General features: G+C 45.5%; 1 protein-coding gene across 1 annotated transcript in view; it reads right to left on the reverse strand.

Moving 5' to 3' along the window:
• Positions 1 to 8,435: 8,435 nt before the first annotated feature.
• Positions 8,436 to 25,993, reverse strand: part of TMEM248 (transmembrane protein 248) — a 38,634-nt gene continuing 21,076 nt past the window's right edge. Inside the window, exons 2-7 of the mRNA XM_075335270.1 lie at positions 22,202 to 22,378; positions 17,949 to 18,234; positions 14,334 to 14,484; positions 13,255 to 13,438; positions 11,155 to 11,298; positions 8,436 to 8,936 (exon numbers count right to left, since the gene is read on the reverse strand). Of these exons, the coding sequence (XP_075191385.1) occupies positions 8,916 to 8,936; positions 11,155 to 11,298; positions 13,255 to 13,438; positions 14,334 to 14,484; positions 17,949 to 18,234; positions 22,202 to 22,363 (948 nt within the window). The 5' untranslated portion in view covers positions 22,364 to 22,378 and the 3' untranslated portion in view covers positions 8,436 to 8,915. The remainder of the gene's footprint in view (positions 8,937 to 11,154; positions 11,299 to 13,254; positions 13,439 to 14,333; positions 14,485 to 17,948; positions 18,235 to 22,201; positions 22,379 to 25,993) is intronic.

Here is a 25,993-nt window from a genome sequence, read left to right on the forward strand (position 1 = left end):
GGAGTGTTGCTGTGCGCGGTCCCCACGGGGACACAGAGTACCTCCAAGTAGCAGGGCCATGTCCCTGAACGATACTCTGCTCCTATCCAGCAGGGTCCTCAGGAGCTGTGGATGGAGCACGGTCTCCTGTGCCTGGAGACCGATGGGATCCCACTTCACCCAGAGCCCTAATTGAGGGATGGGGAAGGAAAGCAGCATGTGGGCTCCAGCCTCCGTACCCGCAATGGATACCTCAACCTTAACAACACCGCCGACAAGAGTGGGGTGAGAAGGGAGCATGCTGGGGGCCCTGTTATGGGCCCTCTTTTCTTCCATCCGACATAGTCAGCAGCTGCTGCTGACTAAGCTGTGGAGCTATGCGTGGATGTCTGACCTCCTTCGCACAAAGCATAAAAACTGATGAGCCCGTAGCAGTACGGGGGGTGTATAGGCTGAAGGGGAGGGGCTTTACACTTTTAGTGTAATACTTTGTGTGGCCTCCGGAGGCATAGCTATACACCCAATTGTCTGGGTCTCCCAATTAGGAGCGACAAAGAAACACTCATTGTCTTGGTGTTGTTTTTAACTCAGATCTTTCCTTCACTTCCTATATCCGATCACTCACTCATATTAGCTACACTTCAAAAAAACATCTCCAGAATCAGACCTTTTTCACCTTTGACTCTGCAAAAATTCTTATAGTACGTGCCCACGATCCAGGCACGTTGTGTTCTAGACACAGTATCGTCCCTGCTGCAGAGTGTTCTCTGTGGCAGAGCACAGCATCCATGCCCATGATCAGAGTGCAGTGGATTTTCGCTGTGTTCTCCCCGCGAAGAACTCTCGCATCTCCACAAGCATAAATTGACGTGCTGCGGCTCGAAAAACCGCCCCACATGGGAGCCTAAGCAGTGGAGAAAGGAAGCACAGTTAGACGCAGGGAAAAGACGCTGCTATTCCTGATCGTGGGCATGTATCCTTACCGTTGATCTGATTCATGATCGTCTGGTCTACTGTAACTCTACTAATTTGTCTCCCGCTTACTAAACTTCCACAGATCTGCACCATCCTACATCTCCTCCATCTTGGTCTACCATCCTAACTGTGCCCTCCTCTCCGCTAATGCCCTGAGACTAACATTTTGAAGTTTGTCAAATGTTTGATCTTTTTAAATAAAAGGCAAAAACACATGAACGTAAATTTACCACTAAGGCCTGTTTCACACGTCAGTGAAAAACACGTTTTTTCACCGACGTGTTAAACACGCATATGTCCCTCCGTGTGCCGTGATTCATGGCACACGTGGGTTGTCCATGTGCAATCCGTGAGATGTTATCCGTGCTCCGTGATTGCACATGGACAAACTCACCTGTCCCAGTTCCTGCTGTCCGTGGTGCTGAAGAGTCCCGCGGTGCTGAATCCGGCCACCGCTCTCTAATCTCTGCATCTACTTCCGGGTCGTATGTGTCGTGCATAATGAAAATGCACGACAGTAATGAGCCGGGCAGGAATCTGCAGAGAGCAGAGGCAGAACAGAGCGTCGCTGGAAAAGGGGAGTTAAAAATATTTTTTATTTTCAATGTACGTTTTTTCCTGGTACGTGTTTCACAGACCACACCATAGTGTGGTCTGTGGGACATCAGTGATGCCAGAAAAAAATGGACATGTCTCCGTGCGGCAATCACGGACACGCGTGTACGCCATACGGAGACATGGTCAGGAAAAAAAAAAAAAAAAAAATCACTGATTTGTGTGCAGACCCATTGATTATAATGGGCATGCGTAGGTCCGTGATTCTGGTTATGTATAAAAACTAGCACATACCTACCAGAATCACTGACGTCTGAAACAGGCCTAACGATATGTGTGCACACAGCGTTTTTATGACGCTGCGTTTTTGGCTGCAAAGAGAAAAAAAAAAAGCACAAAAACTCCCCAAAAAAAAAAACCCAGCACCAGCGGCAAAACCGCATCGGTAAAAAATGCATGCATTTTTACTGAGTTTTGTTGCGTTTTTGATCACTGCGTTTCACTGCATTTTTTCAATGCATTGCATGGGTGAAAAACGCAGTAAAACTAAGGAAAGAATTGACATGTCCATTTTTTTTAGCTCAAAAACGTAGCTAAAAAAAAAAAAAAAAAAAAAAAAATTGTGTGCGAACAGCAAAAATGAAAAGTGATAGACTTTGCTGGGGAAGCACAGTCATGCAGTTTTGAGCACAAAAACGCCCAAAAACGCCTAGTGCGCACATAGCCCAACAGTACAATATGTCAAAAAACAATTCTCAAAATCACTGGGATATGTTGAAACATTGCAAGGTTATATCCACATAAAAGTGATACCGGTCAGATTTGAAAAATTTGGCCTGATCACGAAGGGAAAACCCAAAATTAAAATAATGGATGTATACCCTGCTATAACTAAATAAAAGCTTAGTGCATATAAATAGACATATGGTAATTAGTAAACGCTATTTTTGATCAAAAAAGCGTAAAGCCACCCCACCGCGACAAGGTGTTCCCAGATTGGGACGGTACCTAACACTAGTATTTTCACTGAGCTGGGTATTTCATCTATGTTTCCCATGGCTGTGTGTCCATAGACGGGATCCAGTCACTCTGCCCTTATTTAGATTGAGGTCGGTTTTGTCATATGGTAAGGTTTTAACACTAATATATGTAAAGGGGGGTGTTTCATAACAAACTATATATAACCCTTAAAATTACGTACTTTATTAATATTCATTAAAATCCACAACCCTTGTGCAAAATATTTCAAAAGGGAAAAATAATAAAGGGAGGAGGGTAAGATGCTCGCCCTTTACAATAGCCCTCCCTCCTGTCCACTACCTACCGTGGGGGTCGGCACCCTGATACCTGCGAAAAATGGCGCCCCCACTCAGCGGAGGCTGTCCCTGAAATGACCCTCAATGGACCCTCAACAAAGTAATGAAAAATAGATAGGGTTAGGAGTCATACACAGGGTACATACATTCACAGTGGACAGGTAAAAAGGAACAGCTGCACATGAACCTCAGGTTTAGACCAACATTAAATGTCACTGGTGATTCTAGGGGTCTAGGGGTAATAATACGGACCGATAGACAGATCCAGTGTACTGAATATAAGGTACCCCTGGTGCTTCCAGGGGCAAGGATACAATACAATGGATATGTGGCCCTATATATCCCCAAACACCCCTGAATACCAAGATTCAATTGCATACACTTGATATCCAAAACTACTCTTTGGTACGCCTATTAAGTGAAAGACAGAATATAGTGCATGGTGCAAAAACAATGTGCAAAATTATGAGCAGAATCTGGCCTCAGATGCCAACCATAATGAACAGCCAGTCTGCCCATATATACAATAAGACATACCAAGTGTGAATCAACCAGTAATGGTCATACAGGTTAGTCAATAACTTATCTGTAGGGAGGGTTCATGTGCGCTTCCCAGAAAAGCCCCAAACACGCCTCAAAGCGTTTCTCCAGACATGGATCATCAGGAGGCTTGATGCAAGGCTTGCCAATTGGTTTCAGGACAGCATGATGTCAGGATAAGGGGATTATCCTGACATCATGCTGTCCTGAAACCAATTGGCAAGCCTTGCATCAAGCCTCCTGATGATCCATGTCTGGAGAAACGCTTTGAGGCGTGTTTGGGGCTTTTCTGGGAAGCGCACATGAACCCTCCCTACAGATAAGTTATTGACTAACCTGTATGACCATTACTGGTTGATTCACACTTGGTATGTCTTATTGTATATATGGGCAGACTGGCTGTTCATTATGGTTGGCATCTGAGGCCAGATTCTGCTCATAATTTTGCACATTGTTTTTGCACCATGCACTATATTCTGTCTTTCACTTAATAGGCGTACCAAAGAGTAGTTTTGGATATCAAGTGTATGCAATTGAATCTTGGTATTCAGGGGTGTTTGGGGATATATAGGGCCACATATCCATTGTATTGTATCCTTGCCCCTGGAAGCACCAGGGGTACCTTATATTCAGTACACTGGATCTGTCTATCGGTCCGTATTATTACCCCTAGACCCCTAGAATCACCAGTGACATTTAATGTTGGTCTAAACCTGAGGTTCATGTGCAGCTGTTCCTTTTTACCTGTCCACTGTGAATGTATGTACCCTGTGTATGACTCCTAACCCTATCTATTTTTCATTACTTTGTTGAGGGTCCATTGAGGGTCATTTCAGGGACAGCCTCCGCTGAGTGGGGGCGCCATTTTTCGCAGGTATCAGGGTGCCGACCCCCACGGTAGGTAGTGGACAGGAGGGAGGGCTATTGTAAAGGGCGAGCATCTTACCCTCCTCCCTTTATTATTTTTCCCTTTTGAAATATTTTGCACAAGGGTTGTGGATTTTAATGAATATTAATAAAGTACGTAATTTTAAGGGTTATATATAGTTTGTTAAGGTTTTAACACTATTTGTTTATCAAACCTGCATAAAGCCACCCCACTAAGGCACCCGATCAAGTCATCGCTGTGCACATCGCTCTCCACACACATCAGCGGGCCAGCAGACAGGAGGTCATCACGATGCTGCAGGGATCGGTGGCTGGTGAGCATATTTATTCACTGCCCCTAGCGGTGAGGATGATACGCTGGGGGTAGTGAATATAGCCACACATTATCATTCAAGGATATAGGCGCCAGGGATGATCACGAGGGCCGGCTGTTTAGTAAGGGTGCTTTCACACATCCGGATTTTTGCTCTGCGGCACAATACGGCGTTCTGCAGAAAAACCGCAACCGGCTTTTGTAACGCCGGTTGCGGTTTTTTTTTGCATAGACTTACATTAGTGCTGTATTGTGCCGCAGGGGCTTGCGTTCGGTCCGGTTTTGGCCGCATGCGGCAGATTTAGCCGATGCGGCGGCCGGATCGAACGTCCCCTGCAACGTTTTTTGCTCCGGCAAAAAACACCGCATCGCGCCGCATCCGGCCGCTGCGGCGCATTTTTCAATGCATACCTATGGAGGCCGGATGCGGCGCGATGCGGAAAAAAACCGCATCCGGTCGCCGCATGCGGTTTTTTCCACTGCGCATGCTCAGTAGCATGCCGCAACCGGAAAAAAACGGACGGGCCGCATGTAAAAACTTATGCAAAGGATGCGGTGTTTTCGCCGCATCCGTTGCATAGTTTTCACAGCTGGATTGAGCCGCAGGGCTCAAACCGGATGTGTGAAAGTAGCCTTAGCGCGCATCCTCTGCCCATCATCCCGCCCACCTGTCAGCGCCGACTTCAGGGCTGAGAAATGATGGGCGTCGGTATGCATGCATATGAAAAGAGGCTAGTGAGCGGGTCCACGTGGTCACGATAGGCACTGCTACAGCCTGCACCTGCCTCTGATGACCGGCTCCACCACCATCGCACCCCTCTTCCCTGCAGCCAGACTATAAGATGCACCCCCCCACACTTTCCCCAAAAATTTTGGGGAAAAAAGTGCATCTTATAGTCTGAAAAATACGGTATTTCAATGTAACTTATTTAGCCGAAAGGGTTAATCTCTGAATTTGCAATTTCTAAGGTTTCCATCATCCTCAAGTCTAAGCAGTACTAAGAAACAAACTGTTAGTCGGCAGGAATTCTAGCCAAGCTGTGAAAAGTTAATTAAGCAGAGGTGTAAATCCATGTATGTGATGGGAGATAGATATTATGTCCATGGAGGAGGGGGCCCATTAATTGGGAAGTGGATGAGTCACGAGCAAGTGAAGAGGAATTCAATATTCAATCTCCAAGAACTCATTATTCAAACACTTCAAGATGGATCTCAATGCCTTTCTTGAAAGATATAATATTACAAGTAATGGTACTACATTACTAGAGATGGGACTTTGGTCCAGGAATTTATTCTACCATGTCAGATGGGGAGGAATGTTCTCTCCTAACAGAGGACAACTGCATCTAGCACATGGGTGGTTTTGCCTTCTTCTGGATCAACATGGTAGCATTAGAGGTTGGACTATAGACTTGTCCTTTTTTTACAGCTGTATAAACTAATGTTTCCATGTAAAACCCTAGGCCTCCTCTGAAGATGACATTTCTTGGTCCCCAATACTCTAGAGCACTGCCATCACGTGTTATTAACCAGCTTTCCAAGAACCAGCAGAACCCAGTGAGCTGAATAAGTGGATTTTGAAGGAACGTTTTTATCAGAAGTTATGCAGATGCCTCAGGAGATTTACAGATACCGGATTATTAGAGATGCAAAACAAGGGATAAAATGGCCAAACCGTAATAAAAACTAGGCGTTTTCCTGTGATGTGTCTTTATTAGGTGACTTATATGAATTGAAATGCAGCAGTCAGAGTATTAGGGATAGCTTTATTTAGAAAACCAAAGAGCATTCCTCAATCCAGGAGGCCACGTGGTTTTCAGCAATCCACGTCCAAACAAACTAAAAAGTGACAAAAACATGAAAAACTCAATAAAACAGAAGCAGCGGTGATTTGTCATGAGCATGATTCATGGAGAAGTAACAGAAAAGAAAAATAGGAAATGGTGAAGGAGAAAGCCGGTATAGGGTCTACTTCAGGACTGATTTTCAGTGTAATGCAGGATTCCCAATGGTTTGTTTTTTCTAAAGACCCAAAAGCTGCATGAGATCCTAGGAAATTTACTAAGAACTATAACAAAATGTTAGCAGGGCAGTAAATTTGTTTTGTAGCAGAATATAAGAAACCGGAAGACACACAACTGAAAGAGCTAAAGTACAGCATTGGTTTACAGGTACAGACGTGTAGGCCCTTACTCCGTTCTTCATGAACATGTTCAATGAATAGAATACATACCTGCTATAGTCTAAGAAGCGATGACATTTTTTTGATCCGATATGTGAATCAAAGTCGCTCATTTAAATGAAGGGTTCCAGAAAAAAAAAAAAAAAAAAATTAGCATAAGTCCACTTTCACACTATGTTGTGATCTCCGGTCACTGGTCCCGTTGGTGTTTCCGTCCAAACCCAGCCGCAAAATAGGTTTTGGACGCATGTGCCGACGGGGCCATTGGCTATAATGGTGCAGACGGAGTCACCGTGTGCTCTGTCGTCCACCAATTTCGGGAGTATATGCTTACTGGATGCGGACACCCAGATGTAGTACACTGTGTCTGGGTGTCCACCTGCAGAAAGTATTTATGCCCGAAAATGGTGCACGACAGAGCACACACTGACTCAGTCTGCACCATTATAGTCAGTGGCCCCGTCGGCGCAGGCGTCCAAAACACATTTTGCAGAGGGTTCGGACATAAGCCCCCGAAGGGACCCCTGAATGGTGGATCAGAACGCAATGTGGAAGGGGCCTTAAGGCCCTGTCACACACAGGGATAAATCTTTGGCAGATCTGTGGTTGCAGTGAAATCATGGACATATTGTTCCATTTGTACACAGCCACAAACCTGGCACCGATTGTCCACAATTTCACTGCAACCGCAGATTTATCTCTGTGTGTGACAAGGCCTTTAGACAAAATGTGCAGTTCATTTTCTAATGGATTTTTTTTTTTTAATGTGCCGAAAAAAAAAAAATGGATGACACACTGATGGTAAAAAAAGACATACTGAAATTTGCTAAAAATCAGATCAGCATCCTGATGAAAGACTTTTTTTCTTTTGTTTTTTTAAAATAACAAAAAGAGCCGTCTGAATAACGCTTCACTCGAGTTTGATCACTCCCCTAAAAACAGAGCATAGAAATCCAATGGTTAAAAAAAAACAAAAAAAAAAAAACAAGCTCAACTTTAGCAGTCACATTACAGGCAGTGAATGGCTGCAGCGGTCATAAGATCATCTCACCAGAAGCTAGATGTACAAAGTCCTGGTTTTAAGGGGGGGGGGGGTGAAGTTTAGTAACTTCTTTAAGAACTCCAAGCAATTAGATTTTTGCGGAATCCTCAATTCCTGTGCGCTATGCCTATAAAACTTTTAAAGAATTTTCCAGAAGAAAAGTTATCACCCATCCTTGGTACTTCTAGATCAATAAGGGACTGCCTGCTAGGCACTGATTACTAAAAAGGGGCACGGTTATCCCTGTAAGAACAGCATTGCTCCTGCTGGATGGCCGCTACAGTTAACTTCTATAGGACTGCCTATCCTTTCTACTGGTGATAAAAATACCCCTTTCTGGTGATCGGTAGGGGTCCCTGCAGAGTTTGGTGGTAACTTTCTTTCCACAGAACCACCCTCGTAAGTAAATAACTGATACCATTCCTGATACCAACATCGGAGCGGCTTCCCTTATTCATTGCTTACAAGGTCAGGTCATTTAGAAGGATTTTGGATGCATTTTGCGCAGTCCCTACCTGAGGGCACCATCTCAAAGTCCCGATGTTTCAGGACATAGCTTGACAATCAGCGGTATTATGTATCAATTTCACAAGAAGAGCAGACAAACGTTACTCTGAGGCTACACAGAATCCAAAACCAGATGCATCATGAAGAATGGATGCTTTTAATATAGAGCTACCAGAATTACAGGCCTTCTCCATGCAGCAGCCATATTTCTTCCTTTCAAACATGTGATTTTTCCAGATTTTGAAAACAAAAAGTGCAGTTTTGCTTGAGATCAGATCTCATTCATTAGACATACCCACCAATCAGGCAACTCGCACTGCCGACTATAAACATCCACTAAAACATATCTACACAAGGAAACGACAGCTAGTCCACAGGTACAAGGGGCAAAAGGCAAGTTCCTGCTACGCAGAACATTTGCTCCGAGCTTCTTCATATGTACCTATTTATAAATATGTACAAATCAATTACAGGCACTTGAAATGTCTTTGGTTGGAAGAAACCAACATTGCAATATTGTGTGTTCCTCCCTCCCCCTCGAAGGACACAGGACACATTCTCCTGGTGGGGTCAACAGGCGATGACTCCAGTTGTATCTACTGATGGGACAGATGATGGTTATGCTTCAGAGAGTGCAACCTGGAAAACAAAGAAAAATCAGGATGTAACCAATCATCTTGGGTTTGTATCAAGTTAGAGAATGATGGGGATTGTCACTGTGGATTTCCAAGGGTGAAACCCGCTGCAGACAATCTGCAGCACATCAGTTCCATGCGGAATCCCCCTACGGTTAGGTGTACACAATGCCATTGTGTTGAAATATTTTTTTTTTTTGCCATGTTTTAAACAGCAATTTTTGATAACCATGGAAATAATGCAGCACAACTGTATGGTATCAGCATGCAATTTTGCTGCGTTGTTAAAAAAATACCGACCATCTATTGTGTGCAATCGCTAAACATATGGGCTGTGCAGTAGAGATGAGCGGATCAATCAAAACTCAAATTCGCCTGTTAGCGCATTTTGTTTCCCTAGAAATTCAATTTGTGGATAAATTATCTACAAGTTTAATGTCCCTTATGATGCTTAATAAATCTAATATATAAAAAAATTCTTATACTCTTCTCCTAGGTCATCTCTCCAGCTGGTACAGTCCTTTCGATCACCTGTCAGGTCCTCACCGATACTTTTGGCTTTGATGGAGCCCAGGCTGGGTTCTGCCTATGTGCACACAAGGTGATGGCGCACGTCGTGACATCATGAGTCCGTGACATTTAGCTCACTAGCGCAGAAGCTCCCAGGCTGTCATCAAGCCAGAAGAGGCTCGGGGATTCAGTGTGAGCAGAGGGGATCTCAAGAAGTGGCGAGGACATGACAGATGATGCAAGAGTCTGAGAGGTGAGTGTAAGGGTTCCCCCCCGCCCCCAAACATGTTGGCTGCATTCTACAATTCAGAAAAAAGGAGTGCATCATCCGCCATTTTTCTGAATCCATGTGGAAGCAATGACAAAAATAAGTAGCAGTTAATCAGAACTAAAAACAGCTGCAGTGTAAAGCAATAGTGAGAGCCTGAGATAACACCAGAAAACCAAACAACTATTTAAAACTACATCCTAGTCCCCATATTTACAACGGCATGTGCAACATTGACAAGAAGTGGAAGGCAAAAACCACACAGTGTTAAGGCCCAGTTACACACAGCTGACTGCCACACGCCTGCTGCTTGCACCCTTGGGACCCTGTCCCCCTGCCCTTGTGCCCTGTAAGGCACTTCCTCCATCCACCCACTCACCTTTCATGCCTCCTTGACTCTGGCAAGTTGTGCTTTGAGAGCAGAATGCCCTACCTGTGGTTTACCCATTTGACGTCTAATCCATCTATACCCGTCACTTCTTGATACACGCAAGTCCTTGATAAAGGCCTTGTGAAGGCCGAAACGTTGGCTTGACTCTGTCTTTGCTTTTTTCGGTAGTGGCATTCTCTTTCTGCTTATAATAAAAATCACTTTTTGCATTACCCTGTTGCAATTGATTGTGTGCTTGGGATTAATTTAACTACAGTTACACACAGCGGCATCGCTTGTAATCTCGTTAGCGATGTGACACGCCCAGATCGTTGTTACGATTTGCTGAGATCGCTCACAGGTAGTTTTGTAGCGGTCACACGTACACATCTCACAAATGACGCTACATCGTTCAGCGATATATTGTTTGACCAAGGCGGTCGTGCGGATGTTGTTCGTCGTTGGCAGGGTGTCAAACGTAGCAATATATCTGCTGCGTTCCAAACAACGAACAATATTTTGAAACTGAACGACGTGTCAACGATCAACGATTTTCACCCTATTTGCGATCATTCGGAGTCGCACGTAGGTGTCACACGCAACGATGTCGCTAACGACTACAGAAGTGTGTCACAGAAACAGTGACCCCCGACGACATATCGTCAGATAAATCGTAGCGTGTAACGCCGCCTTTACACCTTGCAGCTTAGCTGTGGTCACTGATGTTACTCTAATGGAGTAGTGCTATTATGTTACAGCTGTAGTCTGAAAAATTGCACTTAACTCCGATCTGAATTCCTCACCCCTGCGGCTCTCACTCAGGGAAACCCGGGGCACCCCCCCCAGTCAGGGAACCCCGGGGCACCCCCCATCCAGGGAACCCCCCCCCCACACACACACGCAGATGCACACACACACACACACACACACACACACACACACACACACACTCAGGGATGATTACATTATAAAAGGACTCTTTATAGCAGTAAAACGCACTGCACTTGTATCGGGGATTTTCACAGATTTTGATCACTTTAAAGATTGCAAGCATTGAGAACATTCAGACAATACCTTTTCAGGACAGAAGTCAGAGCTGTTTTGCCTCAGTTTGCTCGGCCGACCCCTGATGACTGCATAGCAAAACATGGTGATTACCATCACAAATAGAAAGTAACTGGTGTCCATCAGATGCAGATTAATAAGAGAGCGGTCATCCTGTCAAAAAAAAGACAAAACAAGAGTTAACAATTAGGACACATTATCATCAAAAGTTAAAGAGCCCCGCTCTGGAGGATCCATCAGGTCATATACTATGTAGCAGGCAGTTCTATCCAGGTCACTGACCCGGCCATCAAGATCTGTGTTTGAGAAGACTAGAACCATTATTGAATCCTGTGTTGTGCTACCAGATCCAGATCCATGTCCCCCTGCCATGGCACTGCCCACATGTCGTCAGTAGTCGCAGTATGAACTGTGTGATCTGGGGCATGGTTGCACTCAGTAGCCCCACGTTCTTGATTTTATTTAAGGGTTCAGTGATTATTTAGATATAGAAAAATAACTTTTAGATGCTCAGTGTAATGGATCATACGAGTCAGTGTTATTTTTACCATTATTTCCCTGACACGTGGCACTTTGTATTTCTTAGAGAATTCATTTTGCAGACTGAAAAACAGACTGCTACAACACAGAATGGCAGGCATTACTTGTGGCAGCATTTTCATTCCGATAACACTCCTCCTTAGACTGCGATCACACGGCCGTAGATTGCTGCGAGAAATTGGATTCATTATGGTAATAACACACGGATCAAAGTCTGATCGGAGTGTCAGCTTAGTGTGATCAGTCTCTCGCATGACTATGAGGTGTGAGACGGTGACCGGGGTTATCTATGACGGCCGGTATGTCTCACCCAGGTTGTGCTCACTCCATGATAGAAAGTGAACCCACTATAGGGTTAATGCTGTTTCCCTACAGACTGAAGGAAGGGTTAAATAGAATCAGGAACAAGGGCAGGTGTGCCGGGTGTGGGGAAGTGAACAGAACTCCCTGAGTTTTCTGCTGGAGAGGCACCTGTATTGTGTTATGGACTTTTGTTTTGGACATTAAAACCGTGTGCTGTGAACCTTGATGCCTGGATCCCGTGTCTTCTGCTGCGCAGCCGACCGTGCTACCTCACAGAGGAGAAGATGGAGGACAAAAGTTTTCCATCTTCTTCATTTTGTGTGAGTCAGCGGAAATCAGACTGCCCTGGGAGCGCAGTATTTCCTCGCACCCATAGACTTGTATGGGTGTGCACTGTCTGATTTACGCTGCATGTTGTAAATTTTTGCTCACGTTGAATCAGCATAACAAAAAAAAAAAAAATAAATAAATAAATAAAAAAAAAAAATACGCTGATCAGCACTGATCCATAGTATAACATTGGGCAATGTGCTAGCCGATAAGACATAATATAAATGCGAACAGAGCCAAAGAGGTATGTTCTGGGAAAAGATTTAAGCCCTGTTCACACTTGAAATAATTTTGATTCCATGTAAATAGAGGTTAGTTTATTAGGATCCAAGCATTTTTATTTTTTTTTTTTTTTAAAAAAATAGCACACGTGAAAATAAGAAACTTTGTAAACACATCTGATCAGAGAAATCTGCTTCTTTCACCACCAAGACTGATCATTCGACCTCAAAATTCACAGTTCTGGTGTAAAATCTGTATTCGGTAAAGGAGGGAGGAGGAGGAGAAGAAGGAGGTAAGAGCGCTTGCCTCCTCTCCTCTACATAGAGTCCTATGAGCACAAACTGCCATCTCCTATCTCAGTAATGTTAAATTCTGTATTTCCAGAATACAGATTTTACACGAGAACTGAAAATTTCAAGAATGACTGATCAGTCCTGGCAGAGAAAGAGGCATAGTCCTATAAAAACATATATTATAAAGTTTATCTTTATGTGTGCTGTTGATTCATACAATAAAATAAAATAAAAATAAAACCAGTGTTATTCTTTAAAGTTCTACAGTACAACATCCCAAAACCATAGCTGGTAACAGTAAGAAACATTATCTGGCTTGTTCTATGCTAGAATGACCATTTGAGAGTTAAACCATTGTCACGTGGTCATGTGAAGAATCTGCATGAGGCACCAGATGAGCCTTCCTAAGTCATATACCCACCTCTGGAACAATAACGGTGAGCTTGGGGTTTAAAGCATGGTACACCTTTCCTATCGCGCCCTTATAACACCAGAAGGGGTTATAGTCCTGTGCATACTTCGTCCCGGAGTCTCGCGCTGTGGTGAAGATTTTGTACCATTGGGTGGCATTGCTGTACGTTTCAGGAATGCAATGAGGCGGTTGTCTACAAAAACAAAAAAAAGAGAAAAGGAGGGCATTATTTTAATTCTTCAACTAGTGAACAATCTTTACCCAAAGCCTCTGTAAATGGCCGAACTATTATATATCTAATGTATTAGAAGTGTCACAGCAGCACAGAGCATTCAGGAAATGTGCATAAGCTCGTAAGTAAATCAAATTGTGCCATAATGCGAATATGGACGTCAGGATATGGGGTTAGAAAGAAAAATATAGTAAACGGTTTCCCCGGTCAGTGGTCCCATTGGGGCTTCCGTCCAAACCCTCTGCAAAGCGAGATTTGTATGTATGCGCCAATGTAGCCACTGACTAATATAATACAGATGGAGTCACTGTGTATTATGTTGTTCACCATTTTCGGGGGTATAGGCCTAATGGAGGCAGACACCCAGATGTAGTAGACTATGTCTGAGTGTCTGCCTCCAGTAAGCCCATACCCTCGAAAATGGTGCACAATAGAGCATATGGTAACTCAGTCTGCACCATTATGGTCAGTGTCCCAGTCAGCGAATAGGTCCGAATCCGGTTTTGTGGGGAGTTCGGACAGAATCCCTGATGGGACCACTGAACGGGGAGAGGAATACAGTGTGAAAGCGGCCTAAGCCTTATACACATGAACGGTACAGGGCTCACACCACACGTAAGCTATAGATCGGGATGGTGCAGTGTCTGATAGAACGCAGCCATGTTTTTTCCAATTCTGCACAATCCCTTTAACTACAGTAAAGGAAGCGGAAGGACAGGAGCCCACTCCAGGAAAGTAATGCAAGACTACAAGGCTTTCTGATGCACGACCTTTAAGGGATCGAGCACCCTTGTATCCAGAATGGACCTTAGAAGCATCTGGTTAGGAATCCGAAGAAGAAATAATAGCTACTCACACGGTGACGGGAAACACGTTGCTCACGGCTGTCACAGTCATACATGTGGTAAATACCACCTGCTCACAATGCCCATGGAGAATGCAGTCATCTGAGTTCCAGGCAGCTGGCAGAGTAAACGTTATATTCATCTCCTCATGGGACTCTCTGCCTTAGAGGGGGAAAGAAAAAGAAGATAAATATAGATGGTGCTCAAGCAGTAATAAAAACAAAAAGGTCAGACAGAAAGATCAATAGCCATCCCGAAGAAGTTTTACACCCATCACTTTCACAGGTCCATTCAGAGAGAGGAGAATCGCCCCAACACCAGGAGTGGTGTGTACCCTGCCGACAGGACAGCACTACGGGAGGCAACAATCCCGCTTTTGTCAGGAAGGAAAAATAAATTATTGCATGTGTAGGAAATTGTGACGACGTATTGAAGCCCACAACATTGAATTTCCACACATTTCAGACCATCTTGGCCTTTACTCCTACACCTTAAGACTCAAGACTGAAATGTGTCAGCCAGTTCCAACCTGTCTTTACATCTCTATGGGCAGATTCTCTTCCAATGTGCTTGTTTTTCTGGAAACAAAATAAATGGTTGAAAGATAACTGTGGAGCAACTGAGTTCAGCCGAATTCACACGTCCATTTAAAAAATGCAAGTGTTGCACGCAGAGCTGTGGAGTCGGTAAGCCAAACCTTCGACTCAGACTCCTCAATTTCTCTTGCACCAACTCCGGCTCCTACATATATTGCTTACAGTTAGGTGAAAAATTTATTGTAGTACATGAACATGTGTATGTGAACATCAGACATTTAATCATTTTTATGATCCAATAATCAAGATATTTGGATAGAACATAAAATATATTTATTGGAATACAACTTTAGAACACAAAAAACTGTAATAAATTGTAAATATGTAATCTACTGTATATTACATATATATCGTGTGTGTGTATGTATAATATATATATATATATATATATTAATATTACATATTGTATTACATATTTACAATGTATTAGGTTTGGTGTTCTAAAGTTGTATGCCAATAAATATATTTTATGTTCTATCTAAATATCTTGATTATTGTATCATAAAATTGATTAAATGTCTGATGTTCACATTGTACTACAATACATTTTTCACTTAAATAGAAGCATTATACTAAATATTATTTAGTAAAATATTCAGCACATTCTGCATTGCACTACTGTCCCCAATTTATTATATATTTAAGGAGTCGGAGTCGGTGCATTTTATACAGACTCCGACTCCACCAAAATGAGCTCCGACTCCACAGCCCTGGTTGCACGGTTTCTTTTGGCCATCAGTATGTGCACATGCTCCTCCGTGGTGTCATTTTACTCCCGCACCACTGCTCCATTGTGTCATTTTACTCCCGCACCACTACTCCATTGTGTCATTTTACTCCTGCACCGCTCCTCCGCTGTGTCATTTTACTCCCGCACCACTGCTCCATTGTGTCACATTACTCCCTGCTCCTGTCGCATTATTCCCGTGCCGCTCCTCCGCTGTGTCACATTATTCCCGTGCCGCTCCTCCGCTGTGTCACATTACTCCCGCTCCGCTCCTCCGCTGTGTTACATTACTCCCGCACCGCTCCTCCGCTGTGTCACATTACACCCAGACTGCTCCTCGTACGGTTGTGTCACCCACAACCAGTAGTACGAGTGTAAACAGCTGCCACAAGGTCTACAGGCCCAGAGGCTGAAGCAGTACATAGGAACTAAAAGAAAAGAAGATCCAAACCGCTGGAAAGTCGAGAGATGCTTTATTCAACGTGTTTCAAAGTGAATCCCCACTACTTCATCAGGAAATGCACCGAATCGGTGGAAGTGGGGATTCACTTTGAAACATGTTGAATAAAGCACCTCTCCAGACTTCAGCGGTTTGGATCTTTTCTTCTACAGCAGCGCAGTTTAATCCACGTGTCTTCTGGTTCCTTCATACTCCTTAGCATACCATCAGTCATAGCTTTACTGTACCATAGCCCTTCTCTTTTCAGTTTTTTTTTTATACATAATGCACTGACATTTTCTCTGATCCCAGTGCGTGGTGCAGGGATGTGGAGACCAGTCACAGCTATTGTGTACACGGACGGCATCGTGTGAGGAATGCATTTTGGAGATCATGAGTAAAGAGGTCATCGATCAATCTAACAAAGTACCAAACAATAAAACAACCTTTTGACAAGTGAGTACTTTGCCTCTTCAGTTCACACTGGCTTTATCTGAGAGGTGAAGATGGGGTTTGCAGCCTATATCAGGTCTTCTTTTAAAGGGGCATTCCACTTTATATACATGCTTTTTTATATAACATAGCAGGTACTCATCTTCCTCAGGTCCAAAACTTTCTCTTTTGCTGCTCGACTCAGTATTTTGGTTGCAGTGGTGATGTTGCATCAACAACTAACATCACTGCAGCCAATCACTGAGCTCAATCAATGTAGATGGGACAAGTTACCTTACCCAGATATTGCCTGCAGCGGAGACTAAGAGGTATTTCTTACATAGCGAGATCGCTGCTGAGTGACGGTTTTTGTGATGCAGCAGTGACCTCATTAGCGATCTCGCTGTGTGTGACACTGAGCAGCGATCTGGCCCCTGCTGTGAAATTGCTGCTCGTTACACACAGTGCTGGTTCATTTTTTGGACGTTGCTCTCCCGTTGTGAAGCACACATCACTGTGTTTGACAGCGAGAGAGCAATGATCTGAATGTGCAGGGAGAAGGGAGACTGCTTCTGGCAGCCTGAGGTAAGCTGTAACCAAGGTAAATATCGGGCAACCAAGCGACGTGCTTTGCTTGGTTACCCGATATTTACCTTGGTAACTAGCGTCCACCACTCTTAGGCTGCCAGTGCCGGCTCCCTGCACACGTAGCCGGAGTACACATCGGGTCATTAAGCAAAGGGGTTTGCTTATTAACCCGATGTGTACTCTGGCTACGTGTGCAGGGAGCCAGCGCTAAGCGGTGTGCGCTGGTAACCAAGGTAAATATCGGATAACCAAGCACTTGGGTTACCTGATATTTACCTTAGTTACCAAGCGCAGCATCGCTTCTAAACTTCGCTGGGGGCATCTGCCTGATTGACAGCCCACCAGCGACCATGTAGCGACACACCAGCGATCCTGACCAGGTCAGATCGCTGGTGGGATCGCTGGAGCGTCGCTAAAGTGTGACGGTACCCTAACACAATCGACATGACATCACTGCTGCAGCCAAAACACTGAGCCTGGAGCAGCGGAGGAGAGCAGGTGCTGGACTCGGGTGGACCAATATTTGCTATGTTTTGTATGTAAAAGCTTTTGTGTCCACCTTTTTAAAAGAGGAAAACTCCTTTAATCTGAGCCATTAATAAGGGTCACAGTGCTTAGATTTCCATCAATGCTATTGTGTCACGTGCATGGTTTTCTACACTTGAAGGTACGCTTTATTTTGAACATTGGGCCTTTTTTCTTTTATCTAAAAATCATGGGCTGAGGTTATTGAGCAGTGTAATCACATTTTAAGGCTGGCAGTATATATGGCATAGCAGAACCAGGCTGCTAGAGTAGTAGGAGACGATAACAACAAAAAATAAAATACAAATCTTATGGATACCTGTAAGCCCAATCTGATGGCCAAAAATCGTGGAGCACAGGTGAGTTATATTTCGAGAATATCCTCCAAACGGCTTCAGTGGATCCAATGTTAGGGTAATCGCTACAGAAATATTGATGGGTCCGGTGTCCTCTAAAGCTTGAGGAGTCTGGGTAGAGGAGCGGGCCTGGCCAGTGGTGACTGTACTCTCCGGTGGCGTGGTATCATTCAAGAGATGCTTCAATGTTTCATTCTCAGATATACAAAAGTCCAGGTTATTAAACCTCAGGAGAAACGTGTTCCAGTCCTGTGAAGAGTAAGGCAAGCACGTCATACATCATGTAACCCAGGAATATAAAGGGGTGGTCTCGGATGCCCTAGCATAGGTCAGTATCTGATTGGTGAGAATCTGACAACCCTTACCCCCACCGATCAGTGAAGAACTGTAGCTGCAGCGGGAAGTGTCCACCAGAGCCATATACTGTGTACTGACCGGTCTTAGGTACTGCGACTCAGATCCTACTCAGCTGCAGTACCAAAGAATGGCCACTAAACAGTGTATGGAGCCATAATGTATTTCTGGCATTACTGGATATCAATATTCCAGTCCTGCACAACCCCTTTAATCATGTAATGGGGTAGAAAACACAGATGTGCTTTTATATGACGGCATAATATACACATCTGGTGGAATTTAATATGGCCATTGTGCTCCCCCCCCCAGCATCAATTCCTCATGGCAGTGGAAGGCTTCAATAAACTCCTACTCACGTCAGTTATCATCCACCCCACTAAATTTCTCCCAATATTCTTATTTTCTGTGGAATCCTGTGGAAAGGCCCCATGCAATCCACTTACTACAAATTTGTACAACTACTCAAATGTATTTCTCTTTTAAAAGGGAACCGGTCACCACTCTTTTGGCCTATAAGCTGCGGCCACCACCACCGGGTTTATATACAGCATTCTAACATGCTGTATATAAGAGCCAAGGCCGGGGGTATAACATAAAAAACACTTTATAATACTTACCTAACGGTCGCGCAGTGGGCCTAATAAGCGTCTCCGTTGTCCAATGCTGGCGCCTCCCCTTTCAGCCATCTTCGTCCTCTTTCTGAAGCCTGTGTGCATGATGCGGCTACATCATACACACTCGCCGGTCCTGCGCAGGCGCACTACTATACTTTGATCTGCCCTGCTTAGGGTAGATCAAAGTGCGCCTGCTCAGGACCTGAATGCCGACGAGTGTGGACGACGTTGGACCCGTCATGCACCGCGGCTAGAGAAGGAGAACAAAAATGGCCAAAAGAGGCGACGCCGGACAAAAGACGCCCATTAGGCCCACCGCACGACCGTTAGGTAAGTATTATAAAGTGTTTTTTATGTTACACCCTTGGCCTGGGCTCTTATATGCAGCATGTTAGAATGCTGTACAGTACATAAGAGCCCGGTGGTGGTGGCCGCAGCTTATAGGCTAATAAAGTGGTGACAGGTTCCCTTTAAGTTGTGTTTGCAGCTCAATGACCTTTAGGCAATCCATTCTTACATATATCTTATATTTTCATTAAAGGGAACCTGTCACCATGTTTCAGTATCCAAACAAAAGCCAATACCTTTATCAAATCCTTTATTGCAATCCACTAACCTGTATATTATCTACTAACTACCCCTGTATATCCCCAAAAATACCATGTGTATTTCTCTGGCGCTGTATATAAAATTGTTGCGGTCTGGTCCAATGTCTGCACCTCCTATTTTCACAATGGCCTGGATTGATGTGGATCACAGGCTCTGCATCATCTGCATAGCACAGCGACATCTCGCGCCTGCACAGACCCATCACTGGCGCACTATGCAATGTCCACCAATGCACATGCGCTGCTTCGGTTCTCAACTCCTTTTCTGCTTTGTTTGAAAGTCTGTGATGCTTCTGCACCGCTGCAAGATTTCATTGTGCTATGTAGATGCCGGACAGGTCATCCACATCAAAGCCAAAAAATAGGAGGTGCAAACATCGGACTGGACCGTAGTAATTTACATACAGCGAGGGAGAAATTCTTATGGTATTTTGGCTATACAGTGGTACCTTGGTTTATGAGCATAATCCGTTCTGGGAGTGCGCTTGTAAACCAAGCTACTTGTCTAGCAAAGCAAAACTTCCCATAGGAAATAATGCGAGCTCAGACAATTCATTCCACAACTTTGATCAATGTCACCTACTGTGCCAAGACAGACAGACAGAGACAGACAGACAGAGACAGACAGACAGACAGAGACAGACAGACAGACAGAGACAGACAGACAGACAGAGACAGACAGACAGACAGAGACAGACAGACAGACAGAGACAGACACACACACAGAGACAGACACACACACAGAGACAGACACACACACAGAGACAGACACACACACAGAGACAGACACACACACAGAGACAGACACACACACAGAGACAGACACACACACAGAGACAGACACACACACAGAGACAGACACACACACAGAGACAGACACACACACAGAGACAGACACACACACAGAGACAGACACACACACAGAGACAGACACACACACAGAGACAGACACACACACAGAGACAGACACACACACAGAGACAGACACACACACAGAGACAGACACACACACAGAGACAGACACACACACAGAGACAGACACACACACAGAGACAGACACACACACAGAGACAGACACACACACAGAGACAGACACACACACAGAGACAGACACACACACAGAGACAGACACACACACAGAGACAGACACACACACAGAGACAGACACACACACAGAGACAGACACACACACAGAGACAGACACACACACAGAGACAGACACACACACAGAGACAGACACACACACAGAGACAGACACACACACAGAGACAGACACACACACAGAGACAGACACACACACAGAGACAGACACACACACAGAGACAGACACACACACAGACAGACACACACACAGACAGACACACACACAGACAGACACACACAGACAGACACACACAGACAGACACACACAGACAGACACACACAGACAGACACACACAGACAGACACACACAGACAGACACACACAGACAGACACACACAGACAGACACACACAGACAGACACACACAGACAGACACACACAGACAGACACACACAGACAGACACACACAGACAGACACACACAGACAGACACACACAGACAGACACACACAGACAGACACACACAGACAGACACACACAGACAGACACACACAGACAGACACACACAGACAGACACACACAGACAGACACACACAGACAGACACACACAGACAGACACACACAGACAGACACACACAGACAGACACACACAGACAGACACACACAGACAGACACACACAGACAGACACACACAGACAGACACACACAGACAGACACACACACCTTACCTGTCGTTCCTTCGCCGGTACAGAATGTGTATCGGGTAACCATCGCGACTGATGCCGGAGCTTCCGCTGCCAGAGCGCTGATGTCGAAGGCAGGAGCCGCTTACCTGTGATTGGCCAGCGAGCTGCCTTTGAGAAGCGGCTGACAGAGGAAGTTCCTCCCTCGTCGTGATGGTTACACGATACACATCCTGTATCGGCGAACTACAAGAACAATGAGGCCGGCGATGGAATGGAATGTGAGCATAATATCGGTGTGTGCATGCGTGCTAGTGTGTGTTTGTGCGTATTGCAAGAGCGGGTTAGAGCGCAGTTAAAGTACGGAACCGAATGTGTGTGGTAAGTATTTTGCTCATACAGCAAAGCATTGCTCGTAAACTGAGTTACAAATTTACAGCAAGCTTTGCTCGTATAGCGAAATACTCGCACATGGGAACCTCGGTTTACGAGCAACCCGCTATATTGGGGGAGTTCGTAGATACTATACAGGTTTGCGGACTGCAATAAAGAACTGAATAAAAGTGGTGGCATTTCTTTAGATATTGAAATTGATGACAGGTTGTCTCTAAAGGGTGCAAATCAGCCCTCCTGTAGAAAGAAGAACGCTTTCTAACCTCATATTAGCCCTCCAACCCTTACGTGCTTCAAGGATCTTGCTGCTCAATATAAAACAGGGTAACTAGTTGGAGGAGATGCCATGAGTGTTTTTAAAGGCTGACATCCAACACATGAAGCTTTGGCTGCAAAATCCCTCCTGGAAATATTCCATTGGGTAAAACAAACTTAAGTTTTAATTTACTCAAATGTCTGGCTCCTAGTAATATGCTGTACCTCCGTCATCTCCGGCGACTTAATTTCCTTCATCTTGAAGAAGTAGCCAAGTGTGAGGAACGCTATGGCCATACCACTGACGCTGACCATAAAGACCACCAGAGGCGGCCGGCTGCTGATGTACGACTTCAGGTTCTCCAGGGGATGCAGATTTAGTAACATTGTGATGGTGAAGCCCTGTAAATTCGAGAAAAAAAAAAGTCTGTATCATAGGACTGATCTGTTCATCTTTTTTGAGATCCTACATGAGGCAATACAAATTTATATACCACAATTGGTATCTTTTATTAGCTGTACTGTCAATATACAAAAGGAATAACACTATTTCTGGTCATTATATCACTTGTATCCAGCATTTACCTCCAATTTTCCCATCTGTAGGCACGCTCTAATTTCCAGTTGTCGCTGAGCTAGTGGGTTGTCTCTAAAGCTGCTACATGTGGAAGCTTTAAAATACACGGTCCACAATTGGGACCCATTACCTTGGACTAGTAACCTCCTGATTTGGGCAACTACCGTACTTCATCTTTATGCCTGACAAAAGATAGGGTAGGCAAGAAACTGAAGACTGAAGTACACATCACTTTGATTTGCACTCTTGGATACGGAAAGATAAAATGAATGAATAAAAGGTTCCCCTCCAAAAGCATAACGGCATGTATCGGGGTGCGGCTCCTTCAAAATCTGTGTTGCTGCTATGATGTCTCTGATGCAGTCTACGATCGATGGATTCCTGCTCTTCTTTCTCTGGAAGACATTACGCAGCAGATCTGTGCTGCATGGTCGTGAATCCAGCAATGAAATACATTTGCTGAACACAGCAGCACGATCTGCCCGGTCTCTCACAGATCGGAAGCTCTATAAGGGTACTTTCACACTTGCGTTTTTTTCCTTCCGTCACAATCCGCCCTTTTGGAAAACAGCGGAATCCGTTAACGAATTCCGCTGCTTCCCATAGACTTGTATGGATGACGGATTGTGCCAAAAGGACCTGCGTTGCTTCAGCTCGCCGATGCTGCATTGCTTCCGCCGAGCGGAAGCAACGCTGAATGTAACGTTAATTGCTTGCGTTAAAATGACGCCAAGCAGCGGATTCCGTTGCTTCCGTTATAAATTTTAACGGCTCCCTATGGTAGCGAATTCCATTGCAAAGTGCTTTACAACGGAATCCGCCGCCGGATTCCGCTAATTTCTACTGAGCATGCCCAGAATGAAAAAAAAAAGGAACAAAAAAAAATAAAACGGATCCGACGCATTTCGTTAGACAGACGCCTAAGGGACGCCAAACGGATGCAACGGTCCATTATTTCACAGGAATCAGCTAATGGATTCCTGTGAAATAACGGATCTGTTGACACCACAAAAAAAGAATTTTGTTACTTACCGTAAATTCTTTTTCTTATAGTTCCGTATTGGGAGACCCAGACCATGGGTGTTTAGCTTCTGCCTCCGGAGGACACACAAAGTACTACACTTATAAGTGTAGCTCCTCCCTCTGAGCTTATACACCCCCTGGTAGCCAGTCCTAGCCAGTTTAGTGCAAAAGCTGAAGGAGAATAGGCACCCACAACCGAAGACTCTATCCACAACAACAGCCAGTGATAACACACGGAACAAGAAAATTACCAACAGGCAACAGGGAGGGAGCTGGGTCTCCCAATACGGAACTATAAGAAAAAGAATTTACGGTAAGTAAACAAAATTCTCTTTTTCTTTATCGTTCCTTTGGGAGACCCAGACCATGGGACGTTCCAAAGCTGTCCCTGGGTGGGAATAAACAGAAAAAACTAAGAAGTAGGCGGAGCCTAACTTCACAAGTGGGCGACAGCCGCCTGAAGGATGTGTCTGCCCAAGCTCGCATCTGCCGAAGCATGAGCATGCACTTGGTAGTGCTTCGAAAAGGTATGCAGGCTAGCCCAAGTGGCAGCCTGACAGACTTGTTGAGCCGTAGCCTGGTGCCTGAAAGCCCAAGAGGCACCGACAGCTCTGGTCGAGTGTGCTTTGATCCCCGGCGGGGGAGGCACCTGAGTACTCTGGTAGGCGTCCGAAATGGTCGATCTAATCCAACGGGCCAAGGTCAGCTTAGAAGCAGAGAGACCCTTGCGCCGGCCTGTGGTTAGCACAAAAAGAGAGGTGCACTGCCTAAGCGCAGCGGTGCGAGACACATAGATCTGGAGAGCACGCACCAGATCTAGAGTATGCAGCGCTTTCTCAAAGCGATGAACAGGGGCCGGACAGAAGGAAGGCAAGGAAATATCCTGGTTAAGGTGGAAGGGAGAGACCACCTTAGGAAGAAAGTCCGGGGTCGGACGGAGAACTACCTTGTCTTGGTGAAAAACCAAAAAAGGTGACTCCGAGGAGAGCGCAGCCAAATCAGAGACTCTCCTGAGAGAAGTTATGGCAACTAGAAAGGCCACCTTTTGAGAAAGACGATACAAAGAAACCTCCCTAAGGGGCTCGAAAGGGGGTTTCTGCAATACCGTGAGGACCAAGTTAAGGTCCCAGGGATCCAAGGGCCGCCGATAAGGCGGAATGATGTGAGACGCACCTTGCATGAAGGTGCGGACCTGAGCCAGCCGGGCGAGACGCCGCTGGAACAGCACTGATGGAGCTGAGACTTGTCCCTTGAGAGAGTTGAGGGACAGTCCTAGCTGCAGACCGGACTGTAAAAAAGACAGAAGGGTCGGCAACGAGAATGGCCAAGGAGAATGGCCGGAAGAGAGACACCAGGACAGGAAAATTTTCCAAGTCCTGTGATAGATCTTGACGGAGGAAGACTTACGGGCCCGAGTCATAGTGGAGATGACTTCAGGAGGAATACCAGAAGCCGTTAAAATCCAGGACTCAAGAGCCACGCCGTCAATTTGAGTGCCGCAGAATTCGGGCGGAAAAACGGACCTTGCGAGAGCAGGTCTGGACGGTCCGGAAGATGCCACGGCATCTCCACGGACAGTTGGAGCAGGTCCGGGTACCAAGCTCGCCTGGGCCAGTCCGGTGCAATGAGGATGACTCGACGACCCTCCATTCTGATCTTGCACAGGACTCTGGGCAAGAGAGCTAGAGGGGGAAAACACGTAGGACAGACGAAATTGGGACCAGTCTTGAACCAGAGCGTCCGCGGCGAAGGCCTGAGGATCGTGGGAGCGAGCCACGTAAACCGGAACCTTGCTGTTGTGACGGGATGCCATTAGGTCCACGTCCGGAGTGCCCCACTTACGGCAGATTGACTGAAACACTGCCGGGTGCAGGGACCACTCGCCACCGTCCACAGATTGACGGCTGAGATAATCTGCCTCCCAGTTTTCTACGCCAGGGATGTGGACTGCGGATATGGTGGACTTGGAGTCCTCCGCCCATTAAAGAATGCGTTGGACCTCCAACATTGCCAGGCGGCTGCGTGTCCCGCCTTGGTGATTGATGTAGGCAACCTCTGTCGCGTTGTCTGACTGGACTCGAATGTGCCTGCCCGCCAACAGGTGGTGAAAGGCTAGGAGAGCTAGAAGCACAACTCTGGTTTCCAGCACATTGATTGAAAGGGCTGACTCGGACGGAGTCCAAGTGCCCTGTGACTCTGTGGTGGAGATGTACCGCTCCCCAGCCGGATAGGCTGGCATCCGTGGTGAGAATCACCCAGGACGGAGTCAGGAAGGAGCGCCCTTGGGACAGGGAGAGGGGTCGAAGCCACCACTGAAGAGAGCTCCTGGTCCGTGACGACAGAGCCACTAACCTCTGTAAGGAGGAAGGCCGCTTGTCCCAACAGCAGAGAATGTCCAGCTGCAGAGGACGCAGATG

This window comes from Anomaloglossus baeobatrachus, chromosome 2 (assembly GCF_048569485.1).
Source record: "Anomaloglossus baeobatrachus isolate aAnoBae1 chromosome 2, aAnoBae1.hap1, whole genome shotgun sequence".
Lineage (NCBI taxonomy): Eukaryota > Metazoa > Chordata > Amphibia > Anura > Aromobatidae > Anomaloglossus > Anomaloglossus baeobatrachus.